This window comes from Mytilus edulis, chromosome 9 (genome assembly GCF_963676685.1).
Source record: "Mytilus edulis chromosome 9, xbMytEdul2.2, whole genome shotgun sequence".
Lineage (NCBI taxonomy): Eukaryota > Metazoa > Mollusca > Bivalvia > Mytilida > Mytilidae > Mytilus > Mytilus edulis.
In genome coordinates, this window is record NC_092352.1 from 13,154,994 (window position 1) to 13,180,517 (window position 25,524).

The 25,524-nt window shown below is 33.6% G+C and overlaps 2 protein-coding genes across 2 annotated transcripts; both read right to left on the bottom strand.

The window, feature by feature from the left end:
* Positions 1–2,083: 2,083 nt before the first annotated feature.
* Positions 2,084–4,250, bottom strand: LOC139489823 (adenosine receptor A3-like). Its single transcript, XM_071276667.1, has 2 exons — positions 3,703–4,250; positions 2,084–3,249 (listed from the first exon to the last, which is right to left on the bottom strand). Exons 1-2 carry the CDS (start codon positions 4,032–4,034, stop codon positions 2,565–2,567), a joined length of 1,017 nt encoding a protein of 338 aa, XP_071132768.1. The 5' UTR covers positions 4,035–4,250; the 3' UTR covers positions 2,084–2,564.
* A 1,207-nt stretch (positions 4,251–5,457) lies between these two features.
* On the bottom strand, positions 5,458–24,562 carry LOC139487655 (suppressor of tumorigenicity 14 protein homolog). Its single transcript, XM_071272606.1, has 17 exons — positions 24,427–24,562; positions 22,505–22,597; positions 21,959–22,150; positions 21,259–21,387; positions 18,125–18,372; positions 17,329–17,431; positions 16,846–16,971; positions 15,834–16,217; positions 15,081–15,479; positions 13,745–13,926; positions 12,764–12,980; positions 12,277–12,387; positions 11,791–11,983; positions 10,145–10,404; positions 7,178–7,317; positions 5,867–5,954; positions 5,458–5,607 (listed from the first exon to the last, which is right to left on the bottom strand). Exons 1-17 carry the CDS (start codon positions 24,485–24,487, stop codon positions 5,528–5,530), a joined length of 3,006 nt encoding a protein of 1,001 aa, XP_071128707.1. The 5' UTR covers positions 24,488–24,562; the 3' UTR covers positions 5,458–5,527.
* Between the last annotated feature and the right edge of the window lie 962 nt (positions 24,563–25,524).

A 25,524-nucleotide genomic window follows, 5' to 3' on the forward strand; every position in this document is an offset into this window, starting at 1 on the left:
AAAGTACAGTATTTTGGTGATATCATATTCGGTGTATTTATTGTGGGAATCAGTGTGGTTCTTCACAAAGTAAGATTTTTCATCAAGTTACCAAAAACAATGAATTTTTATCTAAAATTCCATTTTTTGTAGAAAAAGATATGTTAAACGAAACGATGCAGGCTACCTTGTCGCTTTAGTCGATGTAGTTGATCTTGATCATAAAACGGATGGTACTAAATGTACATTTAGTTGTGGTCTGTATATACCGTGTTTATTCATGACCTAGACATGCATATTTTATTTACGGTCTATGTATACACTTTTCTGTATGCTCTAGATTTAGTTTAGAATATGGCAGTTGTTATCAAACAGTCCGTTCCTATGTATGTTGGCGTTTGTTTTTGTTGCGGTTCAGTGTTTCTGTTATTCCGTTGTTTTCCTCTTATAGTTGATGTGTTTCCCTGGGGTTTGGTTTGTGACCCGGTTTTGTTTTCGCTTAATCGATTTACGACTATTTTACAGCGGTATACTACTGTTGCCTTTATTTACAAACAAATCGGGATAACGTAAACAATAACCGGGATAACAAACAAACAAATCTAAATACTAAATCAAGAAACAGAACAAATAAATCGTGATAACAGAAATATATAAGATTGAAGTGTGTTCCTTTATGGCTTCCGTCAGATTTTTATTCTAATTCATTAATCAAGTTATAATATGTTTGATTTTCAACACTCTGTGTATTCGCCGAGTTAATTGTAATCAAATAATCATATCCCCTATACTTTGGTTTGGCTTAATTAAGGGGGCTCGCGGGTCTAAATAAATATTTTTTATTTAATATAGGATTTCGCTATATTTTTCTGTAAATGAACTTCATCTTATACTTAATAGAATTATATATGTACTTGATTAAATGGTTATTGTACTCGTAACAGTTACTTGCAAACACATTTATTCCTTCAAATATTTATTCCTTTCAAACAAACAAAAACCAAAAATACAAAATATTGCAAACAAACAGAAAAATTGTAATATCATTGATTTTAACCAAAAGACTGAGCGGACATGCACAAATAATAATTACTATTTGTTTTTACAACACGTAATTTTAATCAGACACTTGTGCGTTTGTTTTTTCTACAATGGCTAGAGGTATAGGGGAGGGTTGCGATCTCCAAAAACATGTTTAACCCCGCGGCATTTTTGCGCCTATCCCAAGTCAGGAGTATCTGGCCTATGTTAGTCTTGTATGATTTTTAGTTTTAGTTTCTTGTGTATAATTCGGAGTTTAGTATGACGTCCATTATCACTGAACTTGTATACATATTTGTTATAGGGCCAGCTGAAGGACGCCTCCGAGTGCAGGAGTTTCTCGCTGCATTGAAGACCCATTGGTGGCCTTCGGCTGTTGTCTGCTCTATGGTCGGGTTGTTATCTCTTTGACACATTCCCAATTTCCATTCTCAATTTTACTATACCTTGAAAGGCATCATGTCTTTACTTGTATTTTGTCGGCATATTAGATATAATTATAATGAAGACATTCAAGGAATAAAACAATCAGGACAAAGCAGAGTTCATATCCATACCGTAAATAATTATATTTTCGCTACATCATGATCAAGATTGACAATTAATTTGTTAATTCTGAGTAGTTTATGAAAAAAAAACATAAAAATTTACACACACACACGTTTGATATCTGACACATCGAATGTTAGATAGTTATGAGTATGTATACTTATATCGATATGTCATAGGTTTTTCTGATTTCTTTTCTTAAAACTGAATGAAATTAACATCATTGTAAATTCAAGTTGACACATATTATAAATTGCCGAACTTATATTCGAAAAAGTGGGCTTACTTTGTTATAAAATTAAGAATGGAAATGGGGGATGTGTCAGAGACAACAAACCGACCGAAGGGTAGAAAACAGCCAACTGCCATCAATGGGTATTCAACACAGCGAGAAAACCTCGCACCCGAAAGCTTGCATCCGCTGGCCCTTAAACAAAACAATTTATATACAACCAAATATCATTATGTTACATATATTGTACATAAATGTATAACTGTTTGTGAGACATTGTTCCTATCAATTATTCAATAATCGTAGTATGTCTGATGTACAGTAGTTTTCGTCTGTTATGTAGTTCATACGTGTTTCTCGTTTGTCGTTTTTATATAGATTAGACCGTTGGTTTTCCCGTTTGAATGGTTTTACACTAGTAATGTTGAAGCCCTTTAAAGCTTGCTGCTCGGTGTGAGCCAAGGCTCCAAGCATATATGTTGAAGGCCGTACCTTGACCTATAATGGCTTACTTTTATAAATTGTCACTTGGATGGAGAGTTGTCTCATTTGCACTCATACCACATCTTCCAATATCTATTGAGAAAAAAATTGAATGTTTAATTTGAATCATTTTTACTACAGATAAATAATCATATTTACCTACTTACAAACAAGCATATATACATACATGATATCAATAATAACTTAGCTATTCAGTTTAACACTTCTTAAACCTAAAGTGGCAGCAAAACAACTAGCTTTGAGTTTACTGTTTAAAAACTTATATGTAAGACGATTCCTGATTCGATGATGCATTGGTGGACGTAGATTCATAACTTCTACTCATAGACAATTGTCCAGGAAATCGACGACAAAGCGTACGTCTGAATGCGTTTCTCATTGTTTTATTCTTTATTCCGTAAATAATCCAATTTAAACCACAGTTCGCTTTGCCGAGAAGCAATAAATATTTTTCAACTCTTTCTAAGTTATCATTAGGAGCTATGAAATACGTTTGTAAAATTACTAAGACACAATACGGACTCCAACACAATGCAAACACTCCAAGAACCACGATCATAATCTTGGTCTTCACAATGTTTTTGGTAAACTTAGATGTTGACCTCAAATAATTAACATCATTAGATTTGAAACCAACCTCTGAATGTAAATGCTTGAACACTTTTTTGGCTACTAATATATACAATGCAATAGCAATTAGTATAAGTAGTATGTAAAAAGTTAGAATCAAGGTGGTATATCCTGGAGAATGGACAAACTTTGACGTGCAAGGTGTGTCCAATTCCCACGTATTCCAACCGAAAAACGGCAATATTCCTAAAATAATTGTTATTGACCAACCAATGGCACAGTAGCGCTTAAGTCTTCCGGTTGTAAAGGAAGTATGGTATTTCAGCGGGCGTAAAACTGAGAAATATCTATCCATTGATATTGTGACGGGATTGCTTCCCTTAGAACATTTGGTAGATACTTAGTCAGCCGTAAGCGGTTGAGCTAAGGAAGTACTTCTTTAGCTCAGTCGGTTAGCGCGCTGCCTTGTAACACAGAGGTCCCGGGTTCGAGTCCCGGTGGAGACAAGCAATTTTGTAATGAAATTCGTGCTCTCCGGTTACATTGGCGCCCAACTAAAAAACCCACGATAGTTAGAGAGGAATTCTAGCTAGGGTATGTTTGTGTGAGAGTCATAATGGTATGATGACTCTTGAGGTGGGGGAAGTGTGACGGGATTGCTTCCCTTAGAACATTTGGTAGATACTTAGTCAGCCGTAAGCGGTTGAGCTAAGGAAGTACTTCTTTAGCTCAGTCGGTTAGCGCGCTGCCTTGTAACACAGAGGTCCCGGGTTCGAGTCCCGGTGGAGACAAGCAATTTTGTAATGAAATTCGTGCTCTCCGGTTACAATATCATAAAGAGGTTCATCTCGGACGCACCGATAAAGGTTGTAAAAAGAGAATGTTTGAAAATGCACAAATACTTTCGACGATCTAAGCTTGGAATAAATATGGCTGCCATTTCATATGGAAATAAAATTGATCCAATCAGTAAGTCTGCTAAAGCCAAATTTGCTATTAAGCCATAAATCTTTCTTTTTAGGTTCGGATATGTCAAAACACAGTATAGAATTAAGCTGTTTCCAAATATGGTTGGAAGCATAAGAAGAGCGTCGAGAATAAATACAACATGTTTGTAATGACTGTCCGAGAAATACGCATTTACCGTGGTGTTGTTCATTACGGCTAATAAAATAAGTATGCCACAAAAAGCCGGACAAAGCCAATAAAAATGACCTTTTCAAAAATTAAGCATTATGTCCCCCGGTCATCAGATATATTGTTCATATATTCCATCTGTTGTTTATGCATGTAAACATTTGGATAAGCCCGCTCACGGTTGGTAAATTTGAAATTTAAAACAAAATCAAAATTAATTTATGTGGTAAAACGAGAGACAAACGAATTACTTATACTAATCAATATCCAGAACATTGCAGCAGAGTGTTTCGACTTCATAATTTGTAATACACATGTTTGTAAAAACTAGTTTGCTTATAAGCTATATAAATTTTTGATTTTTTTTTTTTATCTTTAATCGGTTTTCATATACGGAACCTGATATCATCTTTCTTAGGCATATACAACCTGAAACCCACTTAGCAGGTGGTTACCTCGGTACCAAAAATTCCCTTAGCAGTGGCATTGACCTAGTGGATGTTAAAACGCATCAATCGATGTTCAAGTCTGGTAAATCCATGAAGAATCGAAAATAATTCGTTCTGGGTTTGCCTTCATCAGAAATGCTCATACTCAAAAATATAAATTAACACCCCTTGTATATATCTAGCGGGAATACCAACTGTTTGTTAAAATACCAATCCACCAAAGCAACAAATATGTTTTCTATCAAAAATCCAGCGTTATTATAATTATTATCTCCAGTTCTGATCAAATTCAGATTTTTCACGACCAATTAATATGACGATTTATGTTTTTATATCCGGAGGGACGAACGGACGGACAGGGATACATAACTATCTTACCTCCTATACATTTCTAGACATAAAAGCGTCTACGTTGAGACCGTGTATATTCCATATTAGGTTAGTAGGGAGGCGGGGCTTATTTCAATACACGGTTAATAGTGGAGTTACGACTTTGGCACTGTTTAATTATTTAAAAGTACTGAAAGTTCTGTTTAATATTGTTATATCAAGGTTGTTGACAAAAAATAGTTATTGTTTACATTAGTTTTTTTTAGAGCAGACCAATTGAAGAAGGTTCTTAAAATTGAACACTTAAACACTTTAAATATAGAAATGAGAAGATGTGTTATAATAGCAAATGAGACAACTCTAGTCTAAGTTCAACAAACGAAGATAGTCGGTAAGATAAATTCGTTACATAGTGTGCTAGTGACCCAATTATAGGATATATACGGGGTTAGTAAATTCCATTTTGGGTTCGAGCTTCGCTTTCATCTCATATGGAATTTACTGACCCCGTATATATCATATTAGGTCACTAACACACTATGTAACTAATAAAATGCCACCCTGACATTTTATCGCGGGGGCATAATAAGATTTAAAACAATTTAAACATATTCCTTTATAAAATGCCGATCGTGATTTCGTATTTTGACCGCAAAGATTCATCTGTGAAGTATAATAATTCTTTATTCAACAACTATAATAATTTACAAAACTGAATAATAGTGTAAAAGTATTTTTATGAATATTCTGCAATTTTCTGGTGTATCCACGAGATATAGTTGCTAACTTTTGTATATACTCCTGGAGAATTGGGATCTGAAATTGATACAAAAATAGGTCTTACAAGAAAAATACAAGATACACTTGAAATATGATATATTACTCAAAACAAAACTAAGCATTATTTAATTTCATAATAAGGAAAATACTAATTTAAAAAAAAAATCCTTGTGGGCTTGGTTTTTGATTTTAATGTAAAATATTGTTTAATGCAAATGAATTGTTGAGAATACGTCTCCAGGAACGATATTAGTACATGGCTTTGGATTTAAATGTATGTAAAATAGATACTTACCACCACAACCAATACCAAAAGATGTAACACCAGAAAGTTCCCATTTACCATCACTGTCTTTGCATACCAATGGTCCGCCGCTGTCACCCTGAAAGCAGTGACCTTGTTTTAAATTGTTATTTTTTTCAGAAAGAATTTCTGTATTTGTGTGGTATATAATTTCTGAAACATGATAACGTCGAAGAGCATCGTTGTCCGAATGGTTTTCGTATTTAAACTATTTTCATTGACCACTTGCCTGTCAATATTGAAGTTATGAGTTTTAATTAGTTTAAACATATTTTATTTGCTCAAAGCGAAAAAGGATCAGACACAAGTAAAACATACTTATAAAGTCTTCTCCACAATACAATATATATAACAATACAAATTGAACGTGAGCATACATCATATAATATAAGCAACATAAATATAACTTATCTATACTGAAAAAAGTAGAGGGAATGAGGAAAGAACGACAGAGATTAGGTTGATGATGATAATGATGATGATGTGTGTTTTACCTATGTTGATACTATACTACGAGGAATCGTTTTGATCTCTTTATAAAATTGAATACTTGTTTAACAATTTGCACATTTTGATCATAGGAAAGAGTGTCTCTTCCAAAAACCAGTAGTGTTAAGTCCAAATCGCAGCCTTCGGGAAGCCAGCTGAGACCATTAAACAGAATAGCCCTTTCATTTAGATAGAAAGGACAATCAAAGAAAAAATGGTGCATGTCCTCAATATCTAAACCACATTTACATGTTGGATCAGATATAATGTTAGCTCTAAACAAGTCACAATTCAAGAACGATGCCGAACATCTAAATTGGGTTAATATTATGTTCAATTTTCTTGGAGTTATGAGTTCAAGTACTGTTCGTGACGAGGCGTGTCCGACGCAGAGCAGATCTTTAGTTTTTTTGACAAGCAATAACCTGCCGACTGCTTCTACTAATAAAGAGTGGCTGTCATGATTAGCAATGACAGTAGAAAGTGGCGTTGAACACAAACAAACCAACACTTTTGCTACTGTGAACAATTCATTAAAAATTTGACGTCCATTTCAACATTGTCGAATACTATGAATGACAGTAAAACAGTCCTAAAAGGAAGAATGGAAATGGGGAATATGTCAAAGAGACAACAACTCGACCAAAGAGCAGACAACAGCCTTAAACTGCATGTAGAATATCGACATGTTAGTATCTATGCAAAAATTTAGGCTAAGAAAAAAAGTCACAGTGTCAGAAGAAAAAAAACGTTACGCGGCAAGATTTGTAATACTGAATTTGATTCTTAAAAAGGCAGACGACAAAATCTTACATTACAGGCATCATTCCCGCCTATTCCAGCACAAAACATATTTTCTGTAATTTGTCCATGTAAATTTGATGTTTCATTGCAACTGTATAGATCGTCAATTGGCACGGCTGCTTGCTTCAATACAAAAGGACAACACGTGCCTGAAATAAACATAGATAAAGGCAGATGTGGTGTGAGTGCCAATGAGACAACTCTCCATCCAAATAACAATTTAAATCAAAGTACTGAAGTACTGAACATCGGATGACCGCAGGTTCTTGTGGATGGTCAAAAGCACATGTCACAGAAACAGATCACATCTCTATACCTGAAACTTGAGATAATTTACAGAGATATTTTTTTCTGATACAAGTTCGTGCTTGGATAATGAATAAATGACAGGAAATTCAACCTCACCGTAATAACTATTATATATTGTAGTGCAAGAAATCAGTATACCTTGGACTATTATACTTGTATAATAATAGTCGTAGAGAATACACTTGTTGTTGTTATATATATTATTAATATTACGATTGCATGTATGTACCGATTATCAGGTTGTCTGCATGTTGATATCGTAAAATATCAGCTGCGAGACATAATATTAAGCTTTTTGTCGAGTAAGCGCAGCGAACGAGATCAAAAAGCCTTCATATTATGTCGAGCAGCTGATATTTTACAATATTAATATGCCGATAACCTGATAATCGATTTATCGGGCTGCATTTGCGTCTTTTGGAAGTATTGTCTAGGTTTCACCAGCAACAGGAAGTTGACTTGATAAGTTCGGGTCAAACTTATCAACGTCGGTTCAAACATTATGGCGTCGCTGATATGTCCGGGTCAAAGTTATAAAAGGCCAGGTCAACGTATTTGACGTCACAAAGCCGTGATATGGAGTTTTATTAAGAGCTGAGCAGATTGATATAGACAGTTGGACGACCGATAAATATCATTTTCATCTATTTGTATATATGATAATTCTATTCTACTATTATTATAGTGCAGTGCAAGTGCATGGTGGACACTCTTCTGTAAAAAAAATCAAAGCCTTAAAGCCGGCTGTAAAAGCAATTGCTGCCATGTTAATGGTTTGGGACACTTTTATTTTTCATCTACATATATAAGAATTAAACCTGACAGGACATGGTTGTCTATTGAAAAGCAAGAAGGTTTTGACTTTATATCAATAAAAGACTTAAGCAGGAAATCATTTTTAATATGTTTTATATTTCACAAGGAGACAACAAGTTTACCAGGCTAAAGTTGGGGGTAATTATTGATTATCCCCTGGTAGTGTTTGTAACTGGTCAATAATTACTTTTATTTATTTAATTTTAACAATTTTCATTATTAATTTAAATTAACCATTCAGTTAAAACATTTCACCTTTTGAGACACTAAAGTTGAAAAATGGGACAGAAATAAAATAACTTACAAGACATAAACATGTAAAAAATAAATATATATTTCAGCTTACTAAAAATATTTTCATAGTGTTACTTTGACATCATTTCTTAAAACTAAGTCCCACACATAATTGTTCATTTGATATGTGTCATCCTCATGCGGTACGAGAAGTTTTCATGTCGCTAAATAGTCTTCTTGTCGCTTAATTTATTCTTCTTGTCCGTTCTTGACGCTTCTTGTCGCTAAAAGTTCTTCTTGTCGTTATTAGTGAGACCGCTATTTTTAGATTACAGGTGGTCATTTACACTACACGTATAACCTGTGTAGTGATTTTTATTTTACGATAAATTTATGAATGAACGATAATTTTATGAATGAACAAGAGCACCTGACCTCTTTCTGAAACACCAATTAAACATATAAAATCGTATTTATTAAGATATAATTCAGTCAAATTTTCACCACTAAATCAACAACTGAAATGATTCCATATTTTGTTGAAACATCGTACAACCGGAGAAACAGAAATCGCAGGTATGAAAATGCACTTTTTTCACTGGTGTTGAAAACCCAAAACTAATTTGACTAGAATTTATGAATGACGGAAATTTCAGCGATAACAATACATCGGAGTGACCTCAAGGTCATCCTCTGTAAAAAGTAAACCATTATAGGTTAAAGTACGGCCTTCAACACGGAGCCTTGGCTCACACCGAACAACAAGCTATAAAGGGCCCCAAAATTACTAGTATAAACACTTTGTTACAACAACCCATAACAGCAAAGTTTGGTCACTTGTATATTATTAATATAGTGTGTAACATTTAAAAAATACTTCATACACAAACAGCTAGTAACAATGAGTGTATGTCATCCTCCCATTTCACAATATTACTTAGAGAACACTCCTTTTACAGATAAGCAATTGACAGATAAGAACAAATATTTTGCAAAATTTTATCACAAACATCAACATATGATCTAAGTAAAAGGAATTTACTTGTCAATGTCATTTCACCATTACCGTTGTATTGTAATGTCATTGACAAACCCATTTTGGCTTTTTATGTTGTTGGCTACTGCCGTCTTGGTGAATACTCTATATGTTCTTGTGTTCATATATATTCATTTTATAAGAGTTTCCCTCCTTCTAGACACGAGTAATTGAAAGCTTAAATTGCCGATTTAGTATCGTTTAACTTGGATGTGTGTGATTTTTTCTGAACGGATCTTTATGCCATGTCCTATTATTCGTCCGATCGAGATAAGAACATAGATATGATTGCCTTTAAAAGTTAAAACCTTAGTGTTTCTGTTAGTTAAAAGTTACTTCTTAAAGGAATAAACATATAATGTAAGAAAGGTATGTCCAAGGGCGGATCAAGTCATTTTCAAAAGGATGAGGGTTTCCTAACCCAGGATAACAAGGAGGTGGGTTCCAACCATATGTCTCCATTCAAATACATTGGTCGGCCAAAAAGGGGGGTCCAACCTGTGGAACCCTCCCCTGGATTCGCTGCTGATTTAATTAATTATTTATGAAGAATTTTGATATGACAAGAATAATCTATATACCTAAAACTTCTCCAAATCCTGTCACATAACAGAGAGTTCCTGGTTTGAACATAACTTGTGGAAGACATACAGTATCTATCTTATCATTCAGGGTTAGTGGTTTCTGCAGCTGAACTAAAGCTATGTCATTGTTAGTACTAACAGTCTCAAAATGTTCATGTACAATAATGGTCTTAACTGCCGCTTGTACCGCACCAGGGTCGTCTTTGTACATGTGATGCTCTCCAAGATTTGCCGTCCAGTGTTTTGTTGATCGATAACTAGACAAAATCAAACGGAACAATTAGATATTTTGTTCGTACAATGACAATGTACATGTATATACTTTTGCAATACATTCTATTCAAAATCAAATGAGAAAATTAAAAGACAGCATTTATGTTGGTTTGACGTATATTCTATATTTCCTAGTAGAATAACGACCTCTATATTTCCAAGATGAATAATAGCCTCTATATTTCTTATTGGAATAACGACCTGAAATTGTTGTTCAATGATGCTTTTCGAAATAGTATAAGATATAACTGGGGGAAGCCTATGATATAAATCAAACAAAACGACGATAAGAAATAAAATATGATGGCGCATAAAAAGTTGATTTTACATTTTTATTTGCATTTGAAAGAAGCATTACGTCCTACAAAAAGCGATCGGTCCTGTTGTACGAACTCATCAAAAACATTGATAATGCTAACATTCGACATACATTTTCCTTTAACTTAACTTCCGGTAACGAGCGTGTCCGATGGTTACCGGTATTAATCATCTCTTTATATACTCACGGTAAGCGATATCTGTTGTTTAATATTTATCAAAACTGGTGTATGCATATGCAAAACATGCCCGGTGTTTATCATTAACGCAACTCATATTTCACACACCGTAATCATATTCGATATCAATTATTTACCAAAACTCACTGTAATGTACGCATGGAATTTATATCCCAATTACACCTTATGTAAGAATCCGGAGTTTTGATTGGTTAATAGCCTGTGTATTTTTCACCAATTTACTGTTATCAAATGAATATCGTTCATTTTTAACGCCGCCGGGGTATTTGCTAAAAGGATATGCCTTTTTTACCCTCTTTGCCGAAGCTCTTGTTTAACGCACCATAACCGCTTGTTATTATTTTTCGAAGCTCTTGTTGTTCGCACAGAAATCATATAAGATTGTTATTATTATCGAAGCTCTTATTGTACACATGGAAGTCATATCTGATGGTTATTATTTATCGAAACTTTTGTTGTTTGCACCGAAATCATATTTCTTTTAACGTTCTTCATTATTATTCTTACATGGCCTTTGTTAGTCTTGTATGATTTTTAATTAAAGTTTCTTGTGTATAATTCGGAGTTTAGTATGACGTCCAATATCACTGATCTAGTATACGTTTAGGGGCCACCTGAAGGACTCCTCCTGGTGCGGGAGTTTCTTGCTGCATTGAAGACCTATTCGTGGCCTTCGGCTGTTGTCTGCTCTGTGGTCGGATTGTTGTTTCTTTGACACATTCCCCATTTCCAATCTCAATTTTAACTTTACAAAATAAATTTTATCAATGTGCTTGTTTTCGTGTGGTTTTCCATTGACTAAAATACAACAAAGTAAGAATTTAAACTTAGAAGTATAAAAAAATCACCAACTGTTCAAAACAGTGTGACGCTGTAACTATCCATTCGGGGTGAATCAAAGTTCCACCACATAAATGATCACCGTCATGTTTTAAAGAAACCTGCCACGGCCAGCTTCCTGGCTTGGCTTCTTGTCCTCCAAATATTCTGTGATCTACATTTGCTGCTTGAATAGATGGCTTTCCACAATTTTTATCATACAAACCTGTTAAAAGAAACATGGCGAACTACAATTGCAATGTTGCGGAATAAATGTCACATACAACAGATAATCAGACTTCTAAACAACATTGCGGACAATACAAGCATCGTCAACACCACAATAAAGAGATCCAATTTTGAAAAATGTTTACTTTCAGAGGGTGGGATATTGCAACTAAAGTAGTTCAAAAGACAAATCATTCAGTGTCGCAGTTTATGTCAGCACCTAACTTTAAACTATTAAAGTAATTAAAATTTGGGGAAAAAAAACAACTTTAAACAATTTTGCGTACTTACTGCAAACTATTTCATCTGTTCCGTCGCTACATTCAGATACGTTATTACAAACCAATGAAGAATCGATGCAGCTACCATTTCCACATCTGAACTCTGATGGTAGGCAAGATGCTGTGAATAATTAAAATCACAAATAACAGATAACCCTACAATGTTTTACCAGTAATCAGACAAAATTTTGTATTAAATATTCTTGTTCATTTTTCCTTCTTTTGTGCTATCTTTTTTTTAATTGAAGAAAGTTAACATTTTTTTTTCTTTCAATCATTCTCAATAACCTTTCTTTTGCAGTATGTTATTCCTTCTCGAGGTCTTTCCGTAAAATTAAATTGCAGTAACTTTGAAGAATATTTTTCTCGATCGCAACACAGAATTTAATCTTGAATGAAACTGAATGCAATTAGCGTATTGTCATCAAATGAAGCAGTAAGTTTACCCATTGAGTAAAAAATATAAAAGACACAATATGTTTTGTTTGTAAACTTACGAACAGGATCACGAAAATCATATGTTATATTAAATCCTAATCTAGTATCACTTTCGTCGCTATAGAACACCATCAACAGTAGGTTACTGGAAGAGGTCAATCTGTTTGGATATGCCGGTCCGCATAATGTCTGAATCAAGGTGTCAACGTCATTTTTCCTGTCATAAATTGACAGTGAATCAAACTGACAATCCCGTTCACTTTCTACGTCAAAATCCTGTAAAAAATATAACCGAACAGATAAGTCAGGTCAAATGTGTGTATTCAAATATCAAACTATTTTACATCCAAAACACTATAGGGAATGTTACTTACGATACATGATCCTACACCATTTTTATATATAACGCCGCTGTTGATTGAATGACGTCTGCCGTCAATCCTGTGATTGACGATCATTGTCTTTTGCAAAAATGCCGCGTAATCGAATCGAGATTCCAGTATATAACAAATGTTGATATTTTAAGTATTTTTGGTATTGCTATGAATAAATAATGGCAAAAGTTGTATACCGCTGTTCGAAATTCCAAAAGTCGAATAAGAAAAAACAAACAAATTTGGGTTACAAACTAAAGCTGAAGGAAACACATCAAATATAAGAGGTTGAACCCAATATTTTGGCATGCCAAACCTACTGGTAGATGTAATGTGTTTGTAAAGTTGGTCGCTGGTGGAGAGTTGTATAATTGGCAATCATATCACATTTATCATTTTTAATATTGATAGATTTTTATAATATTTACAAATTGAAGTTTGAAATATGACAATTAGTAGTACCACTTTACTTTGACCAGAGTAAATGATTCATGATAAATAAGAAACAAAATACAAATATAGTTTGATTGCATCATTCTCGCCCCCATCTATGTATCAAAACTATTTTACGGTTCTTTTTACTTTGTTGACTTCTTGTTACCTTCAAATCACATTAATTCGTATAATAACTTGTATATAATTAGACGAAGTAAAATCATCACTCACATTAAAAATAAGTGAAATAACTTTTCCCACTGGCGCCTCAATGAACCATGAACAGTTAATGTTTGTCGGATATTTCCTTCCGAGTTCATAACCAGGCGATAATATTTCTCCCTGAGAATCATTTTTTGATATAACAGTACCATTTCGACATAGCTTTTCCACTATATTACCGTTATCAACTTCTGTAAAATAAAAACTTCTTCTGTAAAATAAAAACAATGTACAATGTCCATTTGAAATTTGTTATTAAAATCAGCAAAACCGCACAGATTAGTTTTTTTCATTCATATTTTTATAAACATTTGTTAACGTGTTTATCGAAATTTCCTCTCTCATATAATATCCATGAACAACATGGGAAATTAAACGTAGATAGGCCGGTTTCAGTTGTGCATTCTCTTTAGACGAGGCATCGGATTTAACGTCCCGATTCTGATCGGACGCGGCTGAGTACTTATACATCATGCACATCCAAACGGACACCGTACTTCGACTAGGTGTTAACTGTCAGTTGGGAGAAGACAAAAGTTAAAGTATTCCCATTTCCCAGTCACCCTTTTGAATACTACTTATTTTAAGAGATTTTAACTTTAAACCATACGAATTGGTACGGATATTTCGTTGTATATATTATCAAGTAAATTTCCTATCAGTAAAGAAATAAGGAGATTAAGTACACAAGTACATTCGATGTTTGATGTGATCGGATTGATAATTTAGTCTTAAATGCATGCTTTTTTATTGGTTGTTAGTGGCTTTGAACTAACTGTTATTTAACTGCAAGTACTCTCAAATATGTACCTAGTGTCTTTTTGTTGTTGGGATGTACAAGTACCCGGCCACGTCCACTTGTATTTTTGTCATCTGATGAGTTCAGCCTTTTTCAACTGATTTTTATAGTTCGTTCTTATGTTGTATTGTTATACCACTGTCCCAGGTTGGGGGAGGGTTGGGATACCTCTAACATCTTTAACCCCGCCACATTATGTATGTATGTGCCAGTCCCAAGTCAGGGGCCTGTAATTCAGTGGTTGTCGTTTGTTTATGTGTTACCGTTTTGTTTTTCGTTCCTTTCTTTGTATACATAAAAAAGTCCGTTGGTTTTCTCGTTTGAATTGTTTTACATTGTCATTTCGGGGCCTTTTATAGCTGACTATGCGGTATGGGCTTTGCTCATTGTTGAAGGCCGTACGATGACCTATAGTTGTTAATTTGTGTGTCATTTTGGTCTCTTGTGGAGAGTTGTCTCATTTGCAATCATACCACATCTTCTTTTTTATATATGTATATACAAAAATAATCCTGTTCATTAATGAAAGAAAGCAATTATATGTACCTGTTTTGTTTTCAATGGTATAAGTAATATTGAATCCCGATCCCGATTTGTTATCGTCGCTCACAAATGATAGCACAACCGAGTTAGTCTTTGATAAAACATCATCAGGGAACATCTGTCCACAAAGAGTAGTGAGAACATCCCCGGATGGAGAAGTTCCATCTGTTATTGTCAAAGCATCATACAAACAATTCTGACTAAATTCTACGTCAAAATATGTAAAATGAAGCCTTATTAAGTATCCACTTGGGGCAAATATTCTCCATAAGCAAAGAAGTCTAGGATAGTAGTTGCCGAAACCATAGTTTGGTGATGTAATAAAATCAGGTTCTGTATAATATATATCATGGTCACACAGGATCTTTGGAGCAGGTAGCGTGGGTATAGGCGTAGGCATTTCTGTAGGAAGAAAATAATAAATCTTATGTATTACGTTTTGCATACATATTTTAATTCCCTTTTTTAATCAACATGTGATGATTCAATCATCTCCAGAAAAAAAGTTCACCACCAATTTAAATATTTGGAATACTTTCAGTAGTTTCTGCTTCATACATTTGTACATTTATTTGAATGCCACCTTGGATTCTCTTTTCCCAAAGTAATTGAAATAATAGATACATGAATATTTTCGCCATTAGAGATATAAAGAAATATTTTCAGTTATTTCACAGAGTACACAATTACCACAAATGAGAGGGGTTTAATACAACAAATAACTATTTATTTAAGTAGGTGAGGGCTATTACTTACCAACTGCAGAAAACTGCAAAGAAAGTCCACTGGTTCCATTGACAGGGTCTAACTGGTAAATAACCTTAGCTATATGATATGAAGTTACTATATCCAATGGAATTGTCTGTCCACAGTATGGTCCGTACGGAATCCTTAAATTTGGTCCGTCCATTATAACGATAGAGTCATGTGAACAATATCTGTCTTCATTTAGATTGAAATCAGTAAACCGGAAGCGGATACTATAACCTTTTGGTGCCTCTATAAACCATACACATTGGGAGTCAAAGGTTTGATTAAGTTCTGACGTATCAATGTAATGTGTAGTTTCGTTGTCGATGGTAAACACTTGATTACAAACAAGTTTTTCCAATTGATTTGATCCGCTATTGTTTTTAGTTGCTGGAAAAATTGAAATGAGCATTCAATTATACCCATAAAACAAATTCTTTATCACAGTCACATTGCAAAATCTAATGTATTGCGAAATCCAATGTATTGCAATGGCAATTGAAAACGTAGACACAATTCTGCTGTACCCGACAAGAAAAACTTATTGTGTTTAATGGAATCCTTTTGTCTCTTTTGCATCTCCCATCCAGTTTACCGGTTATAATACGTGATTATATATATAGACAAAACACTTTAAATACCTAAACTAACAAACTTAAACAAGGTCTTTTTTCTTCTTTCTTATTAAAAACACTTGTGTTTCCTTTACTTTAATCGTCCTTTCATTCTGTGCGATCCTCTTTCTGATATTTCTAGAATGTGTATGCTGGTTGTTGATGGATTGGATTGCGGTCTCATTGGTGTATCACCCTTAAATCGGTTTGTTGATCTGTTCTTCTGTTAATTGTTAATAATAAGTTTTTGTTTTTTTTTGTTTACTCAAATTCCCATTCTCATTTTTATCTCATCAATATATAGTTATAGGAAGATGTGGTATGAGTCCAATTAGACAACTCTCCATCCAAGTCACAATTTATAAATTTATAATTTACAATTAAAGATTATCGTCTGTACATACCATTCACTGCTGACCAGTGCATTGAAAATCCCTCGGACCTGGTCATATTAATGGTCTTAAAAACAATCTGTATATGGTTTCTTTCTATTGTCATATCAACTGGAGGCTGTCTACCACAATATTTACCTACAATTGTACACAACACAATACACAGCTAACTAAATAAACATTACATTTAATGATAGGCAGTATTTTTATATGGAGAGATCACATCAGAATATATTTGCATCTAAAACGATGCAGAATATACTAAGGGGATAATAAAACTCAGAATTTGGTGAAAACCAGACAATACCTTGGCTAAAAGAAAAAAGACGAAAAACAATAACAGTCTGGCACACCATATAGAAAAAAAATCCGCAATAAGAACCACAACAAAAGAGCCGACGAGGTTCTCATATATTTCGGAAGGATACGCAAATTCTGCTGTACTAATGGTACTCGTTGTGTTACTGTAATTACAACAAAACATATTAAACCTACCTAGAGCTTCTCCATTATCCTGATATACTGCAACAAATTTATCTGTGCAGTTGTCCAGAAATGCTTTAATGCGGAATCGTTGTAGGAAATGAATTTTGATAAACTGCAATGAAAAGATAAAAAAAAAGTATTGTTCATGTATAGTTTACTTCAAATTAAATTTTGTTTTTATATTTTTAAAAAGAATAAGTAGGGACTTAAACTGAATAATATTGTGCATCATTTTCATCATTAGAAATCATTGAAGTTATTAAAACATACAGATACTCATAGGGTTCAATTCGAATGAGATTTATAATTTCTTCCTGAACATGCATGAAATATTTGCTACTGGACGCTAAGCAACCAGCAATTAATCAATCATTCATAAAGAGTGAGATTTGAAGATCACCTGATATCAACTCCAGGTTTTTTTTATTCCAAAGTGGCATTATATACGACTTTTAAGATAATTACATGCACTATCTTATCATATTAAATTGATACGATTAAGATTTGCGATAAACCCAAGAACACAAATTAAGCAAAATACCAATCATCACAACGAACAACACATTTTAGATTTTAAGTAGTTCCATTTTTAGTGAAAACTAACTTGGTTTCCAAAAAACTATAGCTGCCATATATTGACCGACATTGGCTGAAGACGTAATATTGAGACAGAAAAAAATATGTCCATGCACTTGCTTTTTAAATATAACTGTCATCATTCTATTAAACTGTATTGTATTCTATCCCATGCAGTCTTTTTGTTTCGTATAGTGAGTATATAAACGTTTGTGAATGATATACCCACCATGTCATCTGGAACACTAATGTCCCATATACAGGTCCTGTTATTAGGGAAGTCGAATGGATTATATCTTCCTCTGATATCACCCTTAGTTCCCGTCCTATATTTTAACCCTCCACAACCGGACAAAGTATTTTCACAGCCTTTCTCGTCACTGTTGTCACCACAGTCATCGTTATAATCACAGCGCCACTTAGCGGGAATACAACCTCCATTGCCACATCTGAACTCTGAACTGCTACATTCTACCTCTACAAAAATGATTTGATACATTTAACCTATTGTCAAACACATTCAAAGTAAGTAGATATAAGAAGATGTGTTATGAGTGCCAACGAGAAAACTATCCACGCAAGTCACAATTGTAAAAGTAAACCATTATAGGTCAAAGTATGGTTTTCAAATCGGAGCCTTAGGTTTCATCGCACAGCAAGCTATAAAGGGTACGTACATTTACGTTGCTGTCTGACATGCTACTCTGAATAGGATATGAAGTCTAGTTAAGAAAATCATTCTAGTTTGTGTGTAAAAACCAAATTAAAAGTCTAGAAAGTTTGACCAATAATGCAGACAACATTCTTTCGCTTACAATTCAAATTTAGAAGCAGTCTTACATAAAATAAACACATACTTCAAGTCTAAACCTCCTGATTGCACTTGTGCTAGTTCCCAATTCACATATAATCCTGCTGGCCACGTTATTACCGGTGACCTCAACATTGTTAATAACACTTCTCTACGAAATGTGTTATCGAAAGGTCCGAAATATCGTGAGCCTAAATTCATCAATTGGAAATACAACTTTAAAATTTTGATGGATTCAGTTGGGGATTATGCCAGGCAATGGGCTAAGCGCGAGAAGGAAGACGTAGACACTCTTTCCGAATGGATAAAGGCAGTGAGGTCGTTGATACAAATCAGAATTAAGAAACTGAATGGGTCTATCAATGCCCATGCTAAGTCAATCTTTAAAGACCCAAATGTTGCAAAACACCTATCCTACCTCCATGAAAAATATGTTGTTGTTACCGCAGATAAAGCCCCAAACAACATCGTTTTTGTGTGTAAAACTCATTACATTAACTGCTTGATAAACGAATTAGGTATTGGCAATTCACTTGGAAACTCAACATATACCCTCACGACACTTACCAAAGAGGAAATCCTGGATAATCATAGGTCTGTTCTGTGTTCCTTTGGAATTTCAACCAAAGATGAAGAACTAGATCTGCCATCACTGTATTGGATACCCAAACTACATAAGTGTCCTTACAAACAACGGTATATTACTGGGTCTTCCAAGTGCTCCACGAAATCTCTTTCTAAGTTATTAACATCTATTTTATCAGCAATCAAAGACGGGCTTCAAAGTTATTGTGAAACTGCCTATTCTAAAGGAGGCGTGAATCAGATGTGGATACTGAAAAATTCCAAAGATCTTTTAGAGTACATACAATCTAACTTTCTTTCATCTTGTAACAGTATTAAAACATTTGACTTTTCTACTCTTTACACCAGTATTCCACATTCCAAACTAAAAGACAAATTGAAAGAGTTGGTATTGCTTTGCTTTGTAAAAAAGAATGGCCAACGTAGATACAAGTATCTTGTCTTAGGGAGGGATAAATCTACTTTGTAAAGGATCACTCTGATTCGAACAAAAAATTCTCTGAAACTGATATTATCAAGATGCTTGATTTGTTGATCGACAACATATTTGTTACGTTCGGAGGACGTGTTTTTCAACAGACTGTCGACATTCCAATGGGAACAAACTGTGCCCCTCTACTTGCCGACTTGTTTCTTTATTGTTATGAGGCTGACTTCATGCAGGAACTTCTTAGGAAGAAAGATAAGAAGTTAGCAATATCCTTTAACTCTACTTTTCGCTATATAGATGATGTTCTTTCACTAAATAATTCAAAATTTGGTGACTATGTGGAACGCATATATCAAATCGAGCTAGAGATAAAGGATACTACAGATACAGTTAAGTCGGCTTCATATCTTGACTTACATCTAGAAATTGACAATAAGGGTCGGTTGAAAACAAAACTTTACGACAAAAGAGATGATTTCAGCTTTCCAATTGTGAACTTTCCATTTCTAAGTAGCAACATTCCAGCAGCACCTGCATACGGGGTATATATCTCCCAATTGATGCGATATTCCCGTGCTTGCATTTCCTATCATGATTTTCTTGATAGAAGGTTGCTGCTCACAAGAAAGCTATTAAACCAAGAGATCCAAATGGTGAAGTTGAAATCATCCCTTCGTAAATTTTACGGACGCCATCACGAGTTGGTTGACCGTTATGGAATAACCGTTTCACAAATGATATCGGATATGTTCCTTACGTCGTAACTACAATCCCCTTCCCTTTCATGAATGTGACCTACCGAATTAGACTATTTACCGAATTTGATATCACATAAGCAACACGACGGGTGCCACATGTGGAGCAGGATCTGCTAACCCTTCCGGAGCACCTGAGATCACCCCTAGTTTTTTGGTGGGGTTCGTGTTGTTTATTCTTTAGTTTTCTATGTTGTGTCGTGTGTGCTGTTGTTTGTTTGTCTTTTTAATTTTTAGCCATGGCGTTGTCAGTTTGTTTTAGATTTACGAGTTTGACTGTCCGTTTGGTATCTTTCGTCCCTCTTCTATGCACATTCTTGGTAAATGTTAAAGGTTAAACACTTTCATTTAATTTCCATAGCTTTCAAATAACCTGGTGGATCTCTTGGTAGTTCAATTAAGGTCAAAGGATCGATGACCGGTCGAGCCAACCTTAAGATATGGATATTCAAAGCTAATCCACTATTTACACAGTGTCTTAAGAATGAGTAAAGGTTAGTCGTAACATGGTCAAAATATTATTTTCAGCTAGCACATTAGAATGCTACTACATCATATAACAAGGGAGTGTTCATATACTTGTATATATCATATTTACACTTTTACACCCTAAAATCGCACCGAGACATTGCGCGTTCGTCATTCATAGACTGGCTACAGTATCAGATTGAAAATTTTTGACTTTAATGGACTACATTTATGAATAGAGGGCGAATTCCCATCCAACTGGACTTCTATTCCTCGACTTTTCTCAAATATTTTATCATGAATTTTTTACTTACTTTGCATTATACAGTTCTGTTCGTCTTTCAAGTTTCCACAGTCGTTCTCTCCATCACAAACCCATTGAGGTGAAATACATCTACCATTTAAACAATCAAATAGTTTGCCATCACATGTCGTTGTAACAGCTGAAATCATGTCAACTTTGATTTTTGAAATAACTAGATTTGATTTAACAAAAATTGAATCAATTTTTATCCAAAAGACAATACATCTTAAATATTTTTTTTTTGTCTTGGATTATCATGTCTCACTTGTACATTTTTGAAAAAAATGCTATAAATTTGAAAAAAAATCTCAAGACTTTATTTTAGGCATTCTCCAAGAGTTTTTAATTTTGATGTCTTGCAAAGAAAAAGCCATTATAATATTAGAACCATACAAAAACACGTTTGGCTGTCATATTAAAATTTAAGTAAGGATTGACATATAAATTTTTTAGATAAATTCAGGCGGCAAATTACCCTACTCCTGTCCCTTTTCTTTTTTTATTTACTATCTAATGGTCTTGTGGAATAAAGAATATTTAATCATTTTTAATGCCATTTATCCTATTTATGGAATTAATGTAATGTCTTTTTTTTAAAAACAGAAACAACACTTTTTTTTTAAGTTGTTTAAAGTTCGGTTAATGCATCAATTGTTCTTAAATCAGGATAATTTCCCTCATAAGGTCAAATGCTGATCCTTAAGACTAACCAATAGTATCTTTTGTTTTGAAAGTCATTGATGATATACGCATACGACCCATAGTAGTTGAGGCAAACAACGACACTGTATAATTGGTAGATGGACTCAGAGCAGCAACCGTATAATTTAAATTTGAGACCAATACAGAAATACCAAACGCTGTTTTAGGATGACCTGTTTCTTCAAATCGTATGCGGTAACCTGAAAATTAAATTATACGTGTAATAATATGTTAATTCCTACCTGTAAATCAATAAAATACCGAAACAGTACTACAACTTTTGCGTTTTGATATTTTGCTGTATTTAAAGACCAATATCACACACCTTCCTTTATTCATATTAATGTATATTTGGATTGGTTATTTGAAACAAAAAAACATATAATTTTAATACTTAAAGGTATTTAGGTATTTGTATCCTTCGTCTCTGTTCTCTGATTTAAAGATGTCCCACAGGCAATCATACCCTGTCTTGTATTCAATAACTTGCAAATCAAAAACAATGATAACATTTGATAAGAATTTAGATTCCTTATAATTTTAAGAAACTTTACCGTTCAGGGTTCCATTGACTATATTGGGTGGAGTCCATTCTATTGTTGCTGAAGTGTCTTTAATATTTGTTACCACTAAATCTTTTAATAAACCTGAAAAAGCAATATAAAACATTTTAGTAAAGTGTTTCAAAAATCGGAAACTGTCATATTCAGAAAAGGAATGAAGGTGTTTTACAATCGTTTAAACGAGCTTGTATACCTTTGACTGTATACCCCTTTTTTAAACAACTGAATGTTTTCATGTTCTCATGCATGAAGCGCTCATGTCCTATTTTCGTGAACAGTATTTCAATGCATTTGACCTTTGACTTTGTGTTACAAAGTAACAAACACTGATTTTATTATTATCTGGTACCCTGTGTTTGGGAGTGACACGACCTCCTCTGCATTTTTAAATTTCTAACAATTCATACCAGATTGTAAGATTGTAAACAATACCGGATTCATTTCTTAATTTGAATGAAATATTGGACGTTTGAGAGGGAAAAAAATCGACTAATCATGCATGATAACTTCAGTATGTCTGACTATGCATGTGACGGGTGTTGTGAGCCAAGTCTCATCCGGTTCTATGGACGACAATTATAAGAATTTTGTTTAACATACATGTATACTAGTATACAACAACATTCAATGTATCCCTCTTGAGGTGCTAAAAGATTTTGATTCAAAAAGCGAAGGGTGCTGCTAATGTAGGATTTAATAATGTCCCCAATGGAAAAGTGTCCACCGGACACATTTTCATAGTAAATACTGTCCAAGGGCAATATTTACTTATTTAGATGTGTCCTGGACACAATTTTCTATGAAAATATGTCATCAGGTATGAAAAAGTGTCCATGAACATGGACATTATTCACTACCATAATATTGTCCAGGTGGACATTTTTTCACAGGACATTGTGTACGCAAAGGCATTTTTTTATATGATTAAAGTTTTAAATGATATCAATTACCTTGTTATTACTGAATATATTTTACATGTTTTAACTCTAATTGCAAATTTTTATTAATTGTTACTTTGACATATAGAGCTGTCTCATTGGCCCTAATACCATCCTTATCTTCATATTTATATCTTTTATAATATAATTATATACATGCATAATTCAAACTTAAATAAGTTACAGATGCTGTTCAGTTTTATTTTCCTTGGAGGACACAATTTAATAACATTTACTACAAAAGTTGCTGTAAAATGCTGCCCACTTAGGAGACAGTATTTCATGGCAGTGGACATTATTTATTTTCTATTGCCTTCTTCTCTGACATAATAGATATAGTAAAGTTCTTTAGATTTGATTTTACACTTCCTTCTTATTGTTATTCTTTCATTGTCATTACCATTTGCTGGGAATTTCTAAGAACTTAAATTTCTCTATATTATTCACTTCCATCCATTATTTGTTTGTTTACATTTGTATATTAATCAATTTCTCATCAATCCTTCATATTTTAATTAGAATTCAAGTATAATAAAACTTTTTGATGACCTTTGTATTACTTCCCTTGGAGGACACAATCTAATAGCAACTTCTATGAAAATTTGTCCTGTGGGTGGACACTATTTCATATCTTTTACAGTAAAAATCTGTCCATTTGAGGGACACTATTCCATGGCAATGGACATTATTAAATACCAAAATTCTATGAAAAACTGTCCATGTGGACACTTTTTCACAGGACACTATTATGTCTTACACTTACGTATAAAGAACTATATAATTGTCGTAAGCGTTATTTAACCCTGCTTGCCATCACAATAACACACAAGCACATACATTATTTATTATAAAATATTATCAGAGTTTAGTGTATTACGGACAAAGACTAGTTCATCAAATTACATTTGCAAAGATTTAATTAATAGATTTAAATTGTAAAAGGAAACTGAAATGAGTGCAACCGATTCCAAATACCTGCGTAGACTGTTTGAAACACTAAAACAAGAAGGTTAATGTGTACACCATATCCAACCATTCTTTAATGTATGTGTGTTAGGAATATTGATAAGTAATAATCTACACTGTGTAATATAAGATAAACGCTTCAACTAGGAAGACAAAGTTCTTAAATGACCTGTCGATATTACGTCACCACAATCAGACTTATGTTGTTATATATGAAGTTTTGAAGTAGTGCCTTCAAAGAATGTCGTCATCTTAAACGTCACCATACGTCTATTGTGATCTTTTTTTTTTTGTATCAATTCTATAATTTTGGGTAAGAAACCTATAAAATATTCTTATTTTTTTTAATTCTTTAATTTGTGATATCTTTGTTATAACGTACGAAGACTGGGAACGATTTGGTTTGAGCACTGTCCTTTTGTTGGACCGTTTAGTTACATTTATATGTGTTTAGAATATTGAAAAAAAAACAAATAAAAGGAAACCACTGTCTGAGTATCTAAAAGCAAGATGGAAAATATCATTGCTAAAAAAACCTTATGTTATTTGGTTACCATGTTTTATTTTGACCATATTACCTTATAATCATACTTTCCTACGAATGGTTGTGTGTTTGTAATGGCGCAAAACATTAAGATAATTCTTAATATGTGTATAACGAATCGTTGTGTTATTGTAATTGTAATGGTGCAAAACATTAAGATAATTTTAAACATTTGTATATATATAAAGCCTGGTTGTTGACGTTTACAATCAGTTTATATTGGTACGTAGATAACAAAGAGACGGCCCGTACTGATTGACCTTTTATTTGTACTAGTTGAGACTAAAGGTTACACAGTTAACACAGTTCCGTTTTCCTTTACATGTGCACCTTCTTTCGACTAAAATCACATGAACATTTTAATCGGATGTCGTTGGGTTCTACATTTTTTTCTGCTGTTGAAACTGAGATAAATAAAAAAAAGTGCACAGTACTAAATTGACATTGACTTTTTTCTATTAGTGATGCAATAGAACTTTTAGAATGCAAATGAGAGAAAAAAGAAGGCCATAAAAAAATGGAAAAGAAACTAACCCAGAAATGACAGTTAATGGATACTTATC

Bases quoted from the DNA above. Each gene is read 5' to 3' on its own strand.
- LOC139489823 (XM_071276667.1), bottom strand. From the start codon at position 4,034: ATGAACAACACCACGGTAAATGCGTATTTCTCGGACAGTCATTACAAA. The intron at 3,250-3,702 runs GTAACCGGAGAG...TTCTAAGGGAAG, and splicing joins ATGAACCTCTTTATGATATT to CAATCCCGTCACAATATCAA.
- LOC139487655 (XM_071272606.1), bottom strand. From the start codon at position 24,487: ATGGTTGGATATGGTGTACACATTAACCTTCTTGTTTTAGTGTTTCAA. The intron at 11,984-12,276 runs GTAAGTACGCAA...TTCTTTTAACAG, and splicing joins AACAGATGAAATAGTTTGCA to GTTTGTATGATAAAAATTGT. The intron at 5,955-7,177 runs GTAAGATTTTGT...CACTGCTTTCAG, and splicing joins GCGGGAATGATGCCTGTAAT to GGTGACAGCGGCGGACCATT.